Source organism: Brassica napus, chromosome A3 (genome assembly GCF_020379485.1).
Source record: "Brassica napus cultivar Da-Ae chromosome A3, Da-Ae, whole genome shotgun sequence".
Taxonomy (NCBI): domain Eukaryota; kingdom Viridiplantae; phylum Streptophyta; class Magnoliopsida; order Brassicales; family Brassicaceae; genus Brassica; species Brassica napus.
Window position 1 is genome coordinate 3,377,204 of NC_063436.1, and position 13,539 is coordinate 3,390,742.

At 36.1% G+C, this 13,539-nt stretch overlaps 4 protein-coding genes across 5 annotated transcripts; all 4 read right to left on the reverse strand.

Annotated features, from left to right (window-relative positions):
* Positions 1 to 772: 772 nt before the first annotated feature.
* Positions 773 to 2,069, reverse strand: LOC106386510 (RING-H2 finger protein ATL52). Its single transcript, XM_048771058.1, has one exon. The coding sequence runs from the start codon at positions 1,845 to 1,847 to the stop codon at positions 858 to 860; it is 990 nt and encodes a 329-aa protein (XP_048627015.1). The 5' UTR covers positions 1,848 to 2,069; the 3' UTR covers positions 773 to 857.
* Positions 2,070 to 3,976: 1,907 nt separating this feature from the next.
* On the reverse strand, positions 3,977 to 5,693 carry LOC125575047 (glycine-rich protein A3-like). Of its 2 annotated transcripts, none has more exons than XM_048771069.1 (3): positions 5,435 to 5,693; positions 4,582 to 4,906; positions 3,977 to 4,433 (listed from the first exon to the last, which is right to left on the reverse strand). In XM_048771069.1, the coding sequence occupies exons 2-3, from the start codon at positions 4,865 to 4,867 to the stop codon at positions 4,192 to 4,194; spliced, it is 528 nt and encodes a 175-aa protein (XP_048627026.1). In that variant the 5' UTR covers positions 4,868 to 4,906; positions 5,435 to 5,693; the 3' UTR covers positions 3,977 to 4,191. The 2 variants fall into 2 exon arrangements, with proteins under 2 accessions (XP_048627026.1, XP_048627030.1); XM_048771073.1 differs by having other exon boundaries at positions 5,088 to 5,688.
* Positions 5,694 to 6,913: 1,220 nt separating this feature from the next.
* Positions 6,914 to 9,037, reverse strand: LOC106386513 (chromo domain-containing protein LHP1-like). The gene is made up of 6 exons (XM_013826344.3): positions 8,479 to 9,037; positions 8,276 to 8,301; positions 8,093 to 8,179; positions 7,404 to 7,874; positions 7,254 to 7,314; positions 6,914 to 7,162 (listed from the first exon to the last, which is right to left on the reverse strand). Exons 1-6 carry the CDS (start codon positions 8,758 to 8,760, stop codon positions 7,115 to 7,117), a joined length of 975 nt encoding a protein of 324 aa, XP_013681798.2. The 5' UTR covers positions 8,761 to 9,037; the 3' UTR covers positions 6,914 to 7,114.
* Positions 9,038 to 10,161: 1,124 nt separating this feature from the next.
* On the reverse strand, positions 10,162 to 13,539 carry LOC125595180 (AAA-ATPase At5g17760-like). The gene is made up of 2 exons (XM_048771081.1): positions 12,489 to 13,539; positions 10,162 to 11,385 (listed from the first exon to the last, which is right to left on the reverse strand). Exons 1-2 carry the CDS (start codon positions 13,446 to 13,448, stop codon positions 10,879 to 10,881), a joined length of 1,467 nt encoding a protein of 488 aa, XP_048627038.1. The 5' UTR covers positions 13,449 to 13,539; the 3' UTR covers positions 10,162 to 10,878.

Below are 13,539 nucleotides of genomic sequence, written 5' to 3' on the forward strand. Positions count from 1 at the left end.
CCCCTCTCTCAAGTCTCACCGACGGTTTTCCTTAAAAATAAAATAAACCACATTGCTTTATAACTTGTACTATACGCTCCACAAATTTAGGAGGGAACAGAAGTACTTAAAGTAATGAACACTTTTAGGGTCTGACTGGTTCAAACGCAGCGGTTGCGGTTGCGGCTGCGGACGTTTGCGGCTGCGGGTGGTTGCGGTTTCTAACGGTTTTAAGAGATTTGTACGACTGGTTCTGCGGTGAGAAATTGGTGCGTTTGCGGGATACTTATGACTGGTTAACTACCAAATACAACAGCGGTTAATAATAAATTAACAATATTTACATTTATATAATTATAAAAATATCAAAAATCATAATATTATAATAAATATGTAAATTATATTTTCAAAGTTATAGTTTTAAATTTTTTAAATTATAGAAAATATTTTTATTTTAAAATTTTATAATATTAATTAAAATATAATAGATATATTTTAGTATTTTCATAATTTCATTTAAAAAAATTTATTGAATATTTTTATTTTTGTATTTATATAGTTTTTTTAAAAAATTATCCTCCCGCAACCGCCCGCAACCGCAAACGCTAGCTGGAACCAGCTTTTGATTTTAAGAGGTTCGGAGCGGTTTGAAGCGATTGGTAGTGGTTTGTATGATTGTTTCGAAACGCTATCAACCGCTACCAACCGCAAAAGCTGCGTTTGCGGGTTATAGCGGGGAAACCAATCAAGCTCTTACTTTCCAGCGTTTGAAAAAGTGATCACTAGATAGATCTTTGTAGTGAAGTGTATAAAAATCATCATTAATTTACTAATAAATACAGTAAAAAGGTTCATTAAGAAATAATGTTTCACAGTATTCAATTGGGTAAACTGTAATTTCTAGCTCGATCGTGCCTCGAGAAGATGAATCTTCCCGTCGATACCGATCTCTTCATCCCCATTGAACTCTTCGGCGTTTTTCCTTCGCCATCTCCATCTTCCTCTCGCTGCCGCTGCTGTGAAGTCCCGACTCCGGCAGATACTTCGTCGTCAATCTCCCGCAGTACATCAGCGATCAACGACACCGATCTCCGAATCCGCGGCGGAGGATCTTCTTCATCCTTCGTCGCGTCTCGCTGCTCCTCCGGTGGTTGCGATCTCAATCCAATTTCCAGATCCTCGACGACGACTACCGAGTCACCGGTTCGGTGATCGTAACCCGCCGCGGTTAAATTAACCTCCGCGGCTCCTCCTCCGCCGCGATTAACAGACTCCGTCGCGATCGGATGAACGGCGTTGGATTGGGTTATCGGATTATTGATTCCGGTGACGAAAGCGCGGCAGAGAGGGCAGTTAGAGTGAGACCTCAACCACGTGTCGATGCACGGTAGGTGAAACGCGTGGTTACACTTCGGCAACAGCCTCAAGCTCTCGTCCTCTTCGAACTCACTCAAACAAACCGAGCAATCAGAACCGTCCACGTGTCCATCTCCCTTTTTGTACTTATAAACCGTTATCGATTTAATCAAAGCGTCGTTGAGACCATCTCCAGCCACCGCATTGGAGTTGGATTCAGTAATGTTACGGCCGTCGGAGGAGGTTTCGCGGCTGGGGCGGCGGCAGTATTTAGAGACGAGAGTGTAGTAGCTGACGAGGATGAAGGCGGTGACGAGGGTCACGATGAGGGCGATGAGGAGAGGGGAGAAGGATGAGGGAGAGTCTTCGTCTTCGTCGTCGAGGAAGGAAGGAGGAGGAGGAGGGAAGATTAGGTAGCACCATTGCGGGCAGTAGATGTTGCAGACTCCTTGAGAGCAGTCGTTGTAGGAGTCGTATGGAGACCATGGGTTGGGGTTTGACATTGAACCCATTGGGTTGTGTTTCTATTACAGAAGACAGAGAGATGATGAAGAAGAAGAAGAAGTAGAGAGAGGAGGTGGTGAGTTGAAATGTCTTTATCCTCCCTCCCTGCTTCCTTATCTTTTGGTTCTCTTTGATAAAGAGTGTATTTTTTCCTGTGTTGTTTAACTAATATATCTGTGGAGGAATAATAATTATTTATTTAAAAATAAAAGGACATGTGCTATTTTTATGATTATTAACATCATTTTAAAACCAACTTTCTTTATATTAAAATTAAAAAATAAATAATGTTTTAAAGATATTTGTCCACAGAATGTATGTTTCTTTTTTCATAGAGGTGGTTAGATGGTCTCGCTTTACGTGAAGCAAATGATTTGGCGGTAGCCTTGTTGGTCCCTTGTTATTGTAAACACAATGATCTTTTGTGGACAATAGCATTATTTGTATGAATGTTGAGCTAATAGACGACAGGGAGAAATGTATAAACAAAAATAGATGTATAAAATGTCCAGAATTTGATGTTTTATGCTTTAGCTTTATATTTATATTCTGGTCTTTTTCTTTTTCAAGTATTCCAGATTAATAAATGAACATTGTGTATATACATACACATAATAAAGATGAGAAGATGGTGTTCAAGAAAAGAAAAAAGATGAGTAGATAATACACTTTGTGTGTGTGTGTATTAATCTTTAAGCGTTGACGAAGGTGTTTGAGAATGATGTATAGATAAGAAGATAGGTTTGATGCTTATCAGTTTTATTATGGTTTGGTGATGGGAAAGTTACATAAAGAGGTTAAGTACCTTTCATTTAGTTGGTAATTGTTGGTGAAGAAGAGGACTACCTAAAGGAGGAGTACTCTTGACTCTCTTGAACATGGGCTGGAACTGCAAATAATTTGTTAATATTTGTGAGGTGGCACATCAAAATATTTGATTTTACAACCTCCAATAATTTGCATACGACAAATATCTTGATGAACGATCGGGTCACATTCATCAGCAATTTCATTTTTGCACACAAACTAGAGAATTTTTTTACTTACTTTTTGTTCCGGAGTAAGGTCAATAAGAATTGGTAACTTAGAAAGAAATCTTGTAACTATTACTCACATGGCGAGGAATTCCAAGAAGCCTAATCTATTATTATAAAGAAGATAATGAAAAAAAGAGATTCTGATGCTTCAGCTTCAGTCCAAAGTTACTGTCTGTCATACCATTCGATTTGCAAAACAAATACTTACAGTATTGATTATTCTCTTCTCTTTATAAAATTTGTTTGTTTATTCCTTGACATTATAAGAGAGAAAAAAATGAAGGAAAATGTTTAGTACAATTTGAGTCAAGAAAATAATGGAGATTCAGGAGGTTGAAGAATATGGTATGTTGTTTCTCACATCGAAGAGGTGTATTGAGTTAAGACGGCATTAGGCTTTGTCTTTTTATGCTGTGTCTATCGAACGTCGACATTTTGTCATCCATAAGACTCGTCCACCACAATTCTGTCAATGCGTAACTATATCGCAACAAAGTTTGAAAACATTGTTTCTCACCGCTGCTTTAACATACTAGTGACACGTTCTTTTGGAGTCGGTGTGGATCAGCTAGTTTAGAAAATTACAATGATTCGTATTCGATTTAAATAGTTCAGATGTCACGGTCTTAGATTTTAGGTAGCAATCTCCAAAAAAATAATCCAGATATTAGTCAGTACATTACATACACATGTACAGATTTCAGTACGTAGTATATACACATGTACTTCCTTTTCAGTACATGTATTTGATATGAGACCAAAAAAGTTTGGAAACAAACTAGAACCCTGTACTTTTTTTTTGTAAAGTTGGTTGGATACATGTACTTACTTTTTCTTGTAAATATCAGGATTGGTCCTGATTACACAATAGATAAAAGTGGATAAGTATTAACAGGAGCAATCTTAATCATAAGTTATTAGCTCCAAAAGAAAAGAAATGATGAATAAAAAGATGAGGTTTATTGAAGATTCTCCATCAATTCATAAGAATCGAGAGTTTTCAAACAAAAGAAAAGCTTCACTATACATGCCAACGTAAAAAAACTGGTCCGGATCAGTTTCCGACTACCAAAAGGGATTTAACTTTATGCATGCCAATGTAAACAAAAGAAAAGCTTCTTTAAACCAAACCAAACCAAACCAAACCAAGAACGATCATTACTGTTTAAGCTCTTAAAAGTTAAGGCTCACAAATAACCATGTAACTTCCTCAGAGACGTCAATATTTGTTGTTATTACAAAATGATAATGTAGATATAGTCTCTGAGTTTGACAAAAAAAAAACTCTGAATATGATTAATCTTTTGGAAAACAATCACTTCCATTTTTTGAAGAATTTCCCCTTGTGCTTCCCACCAAACATGCCATGCTTCCCGAATTTCCCGTGCTTGAACTTGCCGTGTTTGAACTTACCGTGTCCATGATACCCGTGGCTAAAGCCGTGACCATGGTGGTGACCATAGTGTCCGTGGTGAGACATATGGTGAGCACCAGCTGCTGCAGCTGCCATAGCCGCTCCACCCGCTAGCATCGCTCCCATACCTCCGTGGTGGTGTCCTGTAACAATAAGTTGGTTTTCATTATCATGCCTAAATGTCTCAATTGTTTTCAAAAGCCTTTTTTTTTTGCATTACAATGCTAAAGATTGTGGCCCTTAATTGTGGAATCATAGGAGATAGAAAATAAATGTTGAGAATGAAATTACCAGAGTGAGATGGACCGGGATAACCGTGAGGTGGATAACCAGCTGGAGGGTAACCGGCTGGAGGGTAACCAGCTGGAGGATAACCGGCTGGAGGGTAACCACCGTGTGGAGGATAAGCAGCTGGTGGATAGCCATGAGGAGGAGGGGGAGGAGGGTATGGATGAGGAGCTCCATAACCGTGATGACCATAACCATGATTACCGTGAGGTGGGTAGTGTCCGGCAGCAAATCCAGCTAAGTGGTGAAAGATTCCTTTGTCATTGTGATTATTCTGATCCTCTCCCATTTTTTTCTCCAATTTGTTTTCCTCAAGAGTAATCAAACACTGTAAAGAAGAAAAACACCTTTTGTCACAAAGTTGTGAAGGAAAAATATATATTTTATTGCACCAACTCCTTGTGACGATCAGATTTGTTGTGGAAAAAAAAACAAGGTAACCTAGTTTGTAATAGATTTTGGTGTCTAGTCCAAATTTCAAAGCTAATGTCAGTTAAAAAAGTACTTACCTAGCTTCAAAAGAGAAATATTGAAGACGCAAATCGGTAAAAACATGCATACATACTCAAGATTCGTTCTCATCACCTCACATAGTCATCTCGGACAAACAAAAGGAATCAAGATTATTTTTAAATATTAATAACACTGATTTCTAGGGTTTTAAAACCCCATTAGCAAACTACTTCAATTTCTGTAACTAGATTCGCTGTTTCAGATCCGAAGAAACATTTATACATGGACATACGAGACTGTATTTGAATGCTGATCAGCATAAAGATTTTCATATAACACGTAAAAGCCAGAAAACAAAACAAGAATTCTAAACAAAAGATCTAACGATTGAAGAGGAGCTTACCAAAGAAGCTTAAGGGTTTTCTGATTCTCCGAAATTTTGCTTAGAAACGAAGGAAGAGATTTGATTTGATATTGAAATTTCTCAGATTGCGATTTATAATCGAAAGATCACGACGTGTGTCGGCTGCATAAATAGTTCCGCCCTTTTTATCGAAACAGAGGAAACGTCTGCTGATCCGAGCCGTACTTTCCACGCCACGCGGTTCCTTTTATATATTTGTTGTATCTCTATTTCCCCCACACAAGTCTTCAAGATAATGTATGTTAATTACGTGTGACGAATCATTTTTTATTATTGTTTTTCTTCTAAACCAATCAGAAATATTTGAGATCTTACACATGAAGAAAAAGAGTTGGATAAGATTTCTTCCTATATATTAAAAAATATTATGATAGGACCTGATTCTAGACTCTTTCTAGTCAAATTTAACGCACATAATTTATGGTTTCTTCTATCGCCTTCGTCAAAGCTGCCTTCTCAATCTACATAATATTCAGTTTTGTACTGACATGTTACATGTGGACGGTTCGGACACCAAACTTAATCTTATTCAGTATTTTTTTTAACCGGACTGATCTGATGAGTGAACCAGATTAAACTATATACCGGTCATGTAACCAAATTGAATTTTAAATTTATTGAACTAGACAAAACTATTAAAACTAGAAGTTTATTAACTGGATGAACAAAAAAGTTTAATTATATTTTTAATATATATTCATATTCTAATTAGTATTACATTTACAATAATTATCTTTAAGTTTATATATTAAAAATTAATATATATAAAAAAATTGTGAACAACATTCAGTCCGGTCAAACCATATCAAATAGTAATCCAAATAATTATTAGTTCAATTCGTGATCCGGGCATAACTTAATCTTTGAACAAGCAAGTTTAACAAAATTCTCCGTTACAAAAATATAAAATCCAAGAGACAAGATATAACTGAAAGTGACAAGAGAATAACAGAGAAAAAAGGTCCGAGCATGAACTTAATCTTTGAACAAGCAAGTTTAACAAAATTCTCGGTTAGAAAAATGTAAAGTTCAAGAGACAAGATTTGTTATAACAGAAACAAATGTCCGAGCTAGAACTTAATTTTTGAGAACAAACAAGTTTAACAAAATTCTCGGTTAAAAGAATATAAAGTCCAAAAGACAAGATATAACTGAAAGTGACAAGAGACAAGATTTGCTATAACAGAAGAAAAAATGGTCTGAGCATGAATTTAATCTTTGAACAAGCAAGTTTAACAAAATTCTCGTTTAGAAAAATATAAAGTCCAAGAGACAAGTTATAACTGAAAGTGGCAAGAGACAAGATTTGCTATAACAGAAAAAAAAAGGTCCGAGCATGAACTTAATCTTTGAACAAGCAAGTTTAACAAAATTCTCAGTTAGAAAAATGTAAAGTCCAAAGACAAAATATAACTGTAAGTAACAAGAGACAAGATTTGCTATAACTGAAAAAAAAAAAAGTCCAAGATACAAGATTTGCTATAACAGAAAAATGTAAAGTCCAAGATACATTGATATAACTGAAAGTGAACTCATAAACGAACCAGAGGAGATAAGAATACAATCTCACACCTCCAAGAATAACAGCTCTCCACTACCTCCATTCTACAGATCTAATCTCATTCTACCTACAAGCACCACTGTTTCCAAACATTTTCCTTAACTTTCGGAGTTGTATGTGATATGTTGCTCGTAGAAATCAAGCAGCTGGCGTTAAAAACAAAAACACAAATTAGTTGTTGTCAACCGATGATGATTATGAGCCCTGAGAAACTTGCATAAGAAAAAGCAATCTTACCAGATGATGATTATGAGCCCTGAGAAACTTGTTGTCAACCGTTACTTCCTCCCCATCAGCCCTTTAAGTAGTATAAAGCCAAAAATAAGCACAAACAATTTGAAACTGAAATGTGAACAACTAACCAAAGTGCAAAGAGAGACAACAAACCTCTGCACCGAGAAAGTTACCAACGAGTCTTGTACATTGTTTGTTATAGAAGTAATAACCTCCACTGGCTTGATGATCCTCACGATGTCCAAGTTTGGTGTCTCGTTCTGATCGGTAGCTGTTGTTGGCTGATTGTTACTTGTTGTGGTTTCATCTGGTATCGTGTATTTTTTCGCAATACTCTTCCTCCGCTTAGCACCTCTGACACCACTCTTCTCCTTACGCTTACCCTCGAGAAGGCCATTTGTTCTTGCATTATCACCCTCAGATCCGATGCCTTCTCCTCCCTCTTGGGAACTCCCCGCACCGTCACTGTTGATGACTGGTGGTCCCCTTAGCTCGTTGAGTGTCGGATCGGTTCTCTCAGAAGCATCAGGTGGTGTAGATGTTAACGGTTGCTGCTGCTTCTTCTTCGACTGAGAATTAGAACCTCCATACTGGCTCTTCCGCTTCTTATCAGCCTTCTTCAAACTTTGAAAACAAGAAAGCAAATCCATACATTAACGAAGGAAATAAACGAAACAAAGAGTAAAATATTTATGATATCACTATATTCTTAAGTTAAAAAAAAATATATATATGTATATATATATATATATTATATATAGGTATTCTTAAGTTTGTAGAAGAAAAACAAAAACAAAAAGTATAACATCAAATGGCTGCTACATTAGATGCAACATATATACCGTTTTTCAAATGCATCTATAGAAGCAGAAAGAGACTGCAGATTCTCTAGAGGCTCCCAGGTGTTATCAGTTTCAGGCCATCCTTTCCTACAAAACAGATTTTACAACTTATGTCAGTGTAAAATAAAAAAACATATGATTGATCAAGAATGAAAAGAGAGTATAATGATTAGAAGAACTCACCATTTGATCAGATACTGCACCTCACCCTACAATCAATCAAAACCATTAATATTAGAGCGGCAGAACCAGTAAACAATAGACACAATCAAATCAATACGAGAAATTAAACAGACACAAGAAGATATCAAAACATTAAAAGCGAACAATAAATGTAGAAGCGAAGACGTTAACTACATGAAGATACTAATCAAAAAGAAGCTTACTTTGTGAACTCGCTTATGACGGATAGCTTCAACTTCGTAGAACTCTTCAGCCACCTTTGACCCGTCCTCTTTGCCCTCTTCTTCTTCTTCTTCGTCTTCTTTCTCTTCCACATCCTCCGTACGCCTATCATCACCTATCTCGCCAGGAATTGTCCCTCCACGTCCCCCTTCGTCACCAGTTCCTCCGACAGTTTCCACCGCCGTATCCGCCTCACCAGCGTCATTCTTAACACCTGCCCCTTCCATGTTTTGAGTATTCGAGTCTAAAGGCGTATCTGACATTCTGTTTGATGGAGTTCTCTCCTCTACTTATCCTTGTGCTTGTTCAATGTATCTGTAGGAATAAGGAGAAGAGAGAAAGATTTTAAACTTTCCCTATTGCTTAGGCTTATTTTGGACAAGTTTGCAGGAATAAGACTTGACCTTTGACCCTAAAGACTAGAGGGGAGACCAGTTGTCACTATCTTTTTTTTTTTTTTCAGGATATCACATTAAGAAAAGAAAAAACAGCACATTTTTTTTAGAGTATTCTGTAATAATAATTAATTTAATAAATGTTGTTTTATAAATGACATCATGTGGATAATACTGAATAAAAAATTGAAACAAAATCATTAAGAGAATAGAAAAATTATGGTATATCCAGGAAAGACAAAATGTATACTTTCTTTCACAAAATTAAAATAGAAAGTTAAGGAAATATACAAATTAAAATTATAGAATTGAAAAGAAAAAAAAAACCGAAATTGCACCATTACCCTATGAATTGTTCGAACTATGAACGGCTTTTATGGTTACCACTTTGTACATGTGAAAGTTTTATGCAGAAAAATGTAAACCGGACAAATACCTTTGTCTGGATTGATAATGAATATATGGCTCGCGATTTTCAAATGAATGTTGAAGTCATGTAAATATTAGACAAAGATTAAAGTATATTCTTTTTTTTTCTATGTCTCATAATATATATATACAGTTACAAAAATGTTTCATAATATATACATTACCAAAAGGCACGTTGGAAAAAGTTACGTCTATTCATTTAGAAAGTCAAAAAAACAAAATTTTCATAACTTTTTTTTTTGGGCAAAATTTTTCATAACTATTAGTTGACTACATTGGTATACTACCAAATCATGGGTTCAAACCTTAGATAATAATTGCACCCATAGTTTTCAAAACACAATGATTTGTATTGACTATTGTTCTAAAAACGTTCTGTACTGTTGTTTAAGCGGCACCAAAATGCTAAATTCTCTAAAATTATAATGTTTATCTTTTAAACCGTCTAAAAAATTATAATAATAAATAACATATAATGTATTATTTGTAAATTTTAGTAATTGATATTTATAGTATGAAATCTTATGAAAGTAAAATAATATAAATATTAATAAATTACAATATCTAATGTTACATATTTAGGATATTGTTATATTTTGTAAACGCGTATAGGCTGTAATAACGCGTATAGACTGTTCTAAACGCGTATAGATTGTCATAACGCGTATAGAATATTCTAGACGTGTGTATATTGTTCTAACACGTATAAACTTTCTAGACGTCTCATTTTTTTTACACCAAACACTTATATTAAATTTAAAATCCAATAAATTTAGATGGTTACAACCGAAGATATATTCAACGGTACCAAATCTAAATATTCTAAATTTGTGCGTCGAGTCATCAACTATTTTATTTATATAAATTATAAAAATACATATACAAAGTAAATAGAATAATAAACAACATACATAATTAAAATAATACAAGTACAAAAAAACAAACGAAGAAAATATAGATGGTTCTTTGTAGAAACCCATCACCACTACGTAAAGATTATTACCGAGATGTATGCCTAATACTACACACATGAACAATTATTTAGTGGTAAAAGACTCCTCTTGTTATGTTAACGATGGGGGAATTTCCTGCTCTAACATCTTCATTAACTAGACCAGTCTATGCCATGTCAACTCCTTGGTTTTCTGTTGCTGTAAACCGAGAGCTAGCAAGATTCTTCCCGGAGAGGAAAGGATTAAGACCGGGAGACTCCAGTTCATCACCTCTGTTCGTACTAGAAATGGACGTATTCTCCAAAACTCTTGAAAGAGCAGAGACTTCAGTGGTTTGGGATGGTGGGGGCAGCTGCCCCCATGAAAATATCAACTAATGTAGCGTATCAAAGATAATAATTATTGCTCCCATTAGTGCTTTCATTTACTCTATTTGATCAAATTTCTTTCTACACAATTGAACTTTGTCCATCCAAATTCAATAGACAAACAGATTTACTTACTTTTTTCTACTAAAATCATAGTAAAGGCTTTCGGTCTATTTTTTCTCATTATCTTAATTATGTGAACTAATACTGGACCGTAGAAGTTTGTTGCGCACGTCTTAGGTCCAAAACAGAACAAGCTTCTTGATTCTTTTGCTGTTCTTCCTAGGAGAACCTTCAGTATCAGGCCTTGCTCTCATCTCATCCCTCTCCAATCTACTCTCTTTCTTCTTCAAAACCGGACTCAGTTCATTAGCTTTAAACCTCATCTTCTCTAAAACATTCACCAAACCCTCAAGCGCCACATCAGCATCCTCGCTTTTCATCAGCTCCTCTGCCACTTGTGCTGGTGTAATCACTTCCCCGTCCATCAATCGCTCGATCTCCGGGTAAAGACGGTGTGGCATTGTGGTGTCGTTTAAGCCTAAGTAGTTAGAGGCTAAGGTCTTGAAACCTTGAAAAGTACAATGTCCCATGTATATGTGCATGTCCATACGACCTGGACGTAGCAATGCCGGGTCAAGCCTATCTTTATGGTTCGTTGTGAATATTATAATGCGCTCGTCTCCACAGCTTGACCATAACCCGTCTATGAAATTCAGCAGCCCCGATAACGTCAAAGGTGCCTAAACACAAAAAAAAATGCTATTTAAATATACTAAGTAGGGTGTTGTAATGTTGTTTAATATATGACTTTAAATCCAAGTTAAATTATTTTTATTGGTTCTACGAATTCATAAAACATAATTTAAATCATGTATTATTTAGTTCTAGGGACTTATTAAGGTAATTGTTTATATTATTATTTGCTATTAGAGTCTCACATCGTTAAAAATGTGTGGTCCTTGGACATATATATATGTATGGGCAATCTTCCATTCTTTAGCTAGCTTTTGGGTGTGAGTTAGGTCCATCACTAATATGGTATCAGAGTCCATGGTTAAGCCCAGCAGATAATTTCTCATATAAATAGTTGTCTACCTATGTAGCCTATAAAAATGGCCCATCTTGCTGTGGTATTTTCGAGATGTTGGACTTGGGCTGTTTCCGATTGGACCGTTTCCCATCCACATCTCGAGAGGGGCTATTAGAGTCTCACATCGTTAAAAATGTGTGGTCCTTGGGCATATATATATGTATGGGCAATCCTCCACTCTTGAGCTAGCTTTTGGGTGTGAGTTAGGCCCATCACTAATATTTGCGTAGTGATTTTTCGCAACAGAGCTATCACGTTAAAAGTTATGCTGGTTGATGTCATTTTTACTTTTAATGAATTTTTATATATTGTATTATATATTTTATTGTATTTTATATGAATAATAATAACTTATCTAGTTTGATTTAAACTAACAAACATTCGTCGAAGATTATGCTCGCATGTACGGACAAAATACTTAGTTTTACAAAAATTAGAAAAGACTTAGAAAGTTTTTTTGTTTGAAATACAAAAGATTTAAATCCGAAGAATATTTTTGGATATATTGATTAAAATAAGTATGTTAGATTTGAAAATTTAGTAAATTTTCATTACATTTATAAAATCCTATATGAGTTTTCAAATTAATTAAAATAGATAAACGAGTAATCAGATTCTGTTAGAGTTAGTTAATAAGTTAGATTTGGTTAAGATTGGTTTAGGTCCGGTTTGGTGCTTTGGTTAAAATGTACAATCTATTACCAAACCAATAATAGTAGAAGTCAAACACATCCCATAGAGACAGAACCAAACCTGAGAGTCGCCACAGTTCTTGCCTTCACCAGGCTGTTGTTGTTCCAACCTGTTGGGAAAATCGACCGCACAATCGATATCTTCAATCACAAGAATCGACCGGTTACGTGTCGCGAGTAATAGCCTCCTTAGATCAGAGTCACGCATCACACTCGCCAGCTGAAGATCATAGACATCAAACTTGAGGTAATTAGCCATAGCCGCAACCAGACTAGACTTCCCAGTTCCCGGTGGTCCGTACAACAGGTAACCCCTCTTCCAAGCTTTCCCTACTTTCTTGTAATAATCTTTCCTTCTAATGAACCGATCAAGATCCTCCATGACGTCACGCTTGAGCTCATCTTCCATAGCTATTGTTTTGAAAGTTGAAGGATGCTCTAATATAACTGATTCCCATCGGAGACTGCTGAGAGAATGCAGCATCAAGATTCTCCTCTCGTCTCTAATCTCTTTAGCTTTGCTCTCTACGTGAGGAATATAAGAGTTTAAGATCAAGTCTTTGTGTTTCTTGTCGAAACTCAGCTCGAAGTACTCGCTTCTACCGTCGTCATCGCCTTTCTTGTCTCCTCGGTCTGTGACAAACCTCCATTTTAACTCCACGTTTTGGTACACATCGTTGACGGTTTCTCCGTCGCTGAGGTACAAGTTGACATGTTTGTCTCTATGGCCTTTGCTGATTCTGAGCCTGGCTGCTTCTGGACTGATCTTGGTCGAGAGATAAGTCTGCGCGGCTTGGTAGATCTCGTTGTGCATGCCCATGTTGTCGTCGTCGATGGTTAGAGTCAAAGTTGTGGACGTAGAACGGAAGAGCAGAGAGTGTAGAGAAGAGTAAATGAAATCTTGGACAGGGCCTGGGATCAGCTGGTGAGCCATTGATCGTATCATCATCATGTAACCAGCCATTGATGCGTAAGCTGTGAAAAACGATGTAGGTGATGGAAGATCCTTGGAGAAAAACATTTTCACTCTTTTTTTCTGTCTGTTTTGTGTTTCTTGAAGATGGAGAGAGTGAAAATGAGATGTGAAAGAGATATATAAAAAAGAAGAGAAG

Excerpts from the sequence above, each read along its gene's own strand:
- LOC106386510 (XM_048771058.1), bottom strand. The coding sequence starts at position 1,847 with ATGGGTTCAATGTCAAACCCCAACCCATGGTCTCCATACGACTCCTAC.
- LOC125575047 (XM_048771069.1), bottom strand. The coding sequence starts at position 4,867 with ATGGGAGAGGATCAGAATAATCACAATGACAAAGGAATCTTTCACCAC. Across the intron at positions 4,434-4,581 it reads TCCCGGTCCATCTCACTCTG|GACACCACCACGGAGGTATG; the intron begins GTAATTTCATTC and ends TTATTGTTACAG.
- LOC106386513 (XM_013826344.3), bottom strand. The coding sequence starts at position 8,760 with ATGTCAGATACGCCTTTAGACTCGAATACTCAAAACATGGAAGGGGCA. Across the intron at positions 8,180-8,275 it reads GTGCAGTATCTGATCAAATG|GAAAGGATGGCCTGAAACTG; the intron begins GTGAGTTCTTCT and ends TCTGTTTTGTAG. Across the intron at positions 7,163-7,253 it reads GGGCTCATAATCATCATCTG|CTGCTTGATTTCTACGAGCA; the intron begins GTAAGATTGCTT and ends TTTTAACGCCAG.
- LOC125595180 (XM_048771081.1), bottom strand. The coding sequence starts at position 13,448 with ATGTTTTTCTCCAAGGATCTTCCATCACCTACATCGTTTTTCACAGCT. Across the intron at positions 11,386-12,488 it reads AGAACTGTGGCGACTCTCAG|GCACCTTTGACGTTATCGGG; the intron begins GTTTGGTTCTGT and ends TTTTGTGTTTAG.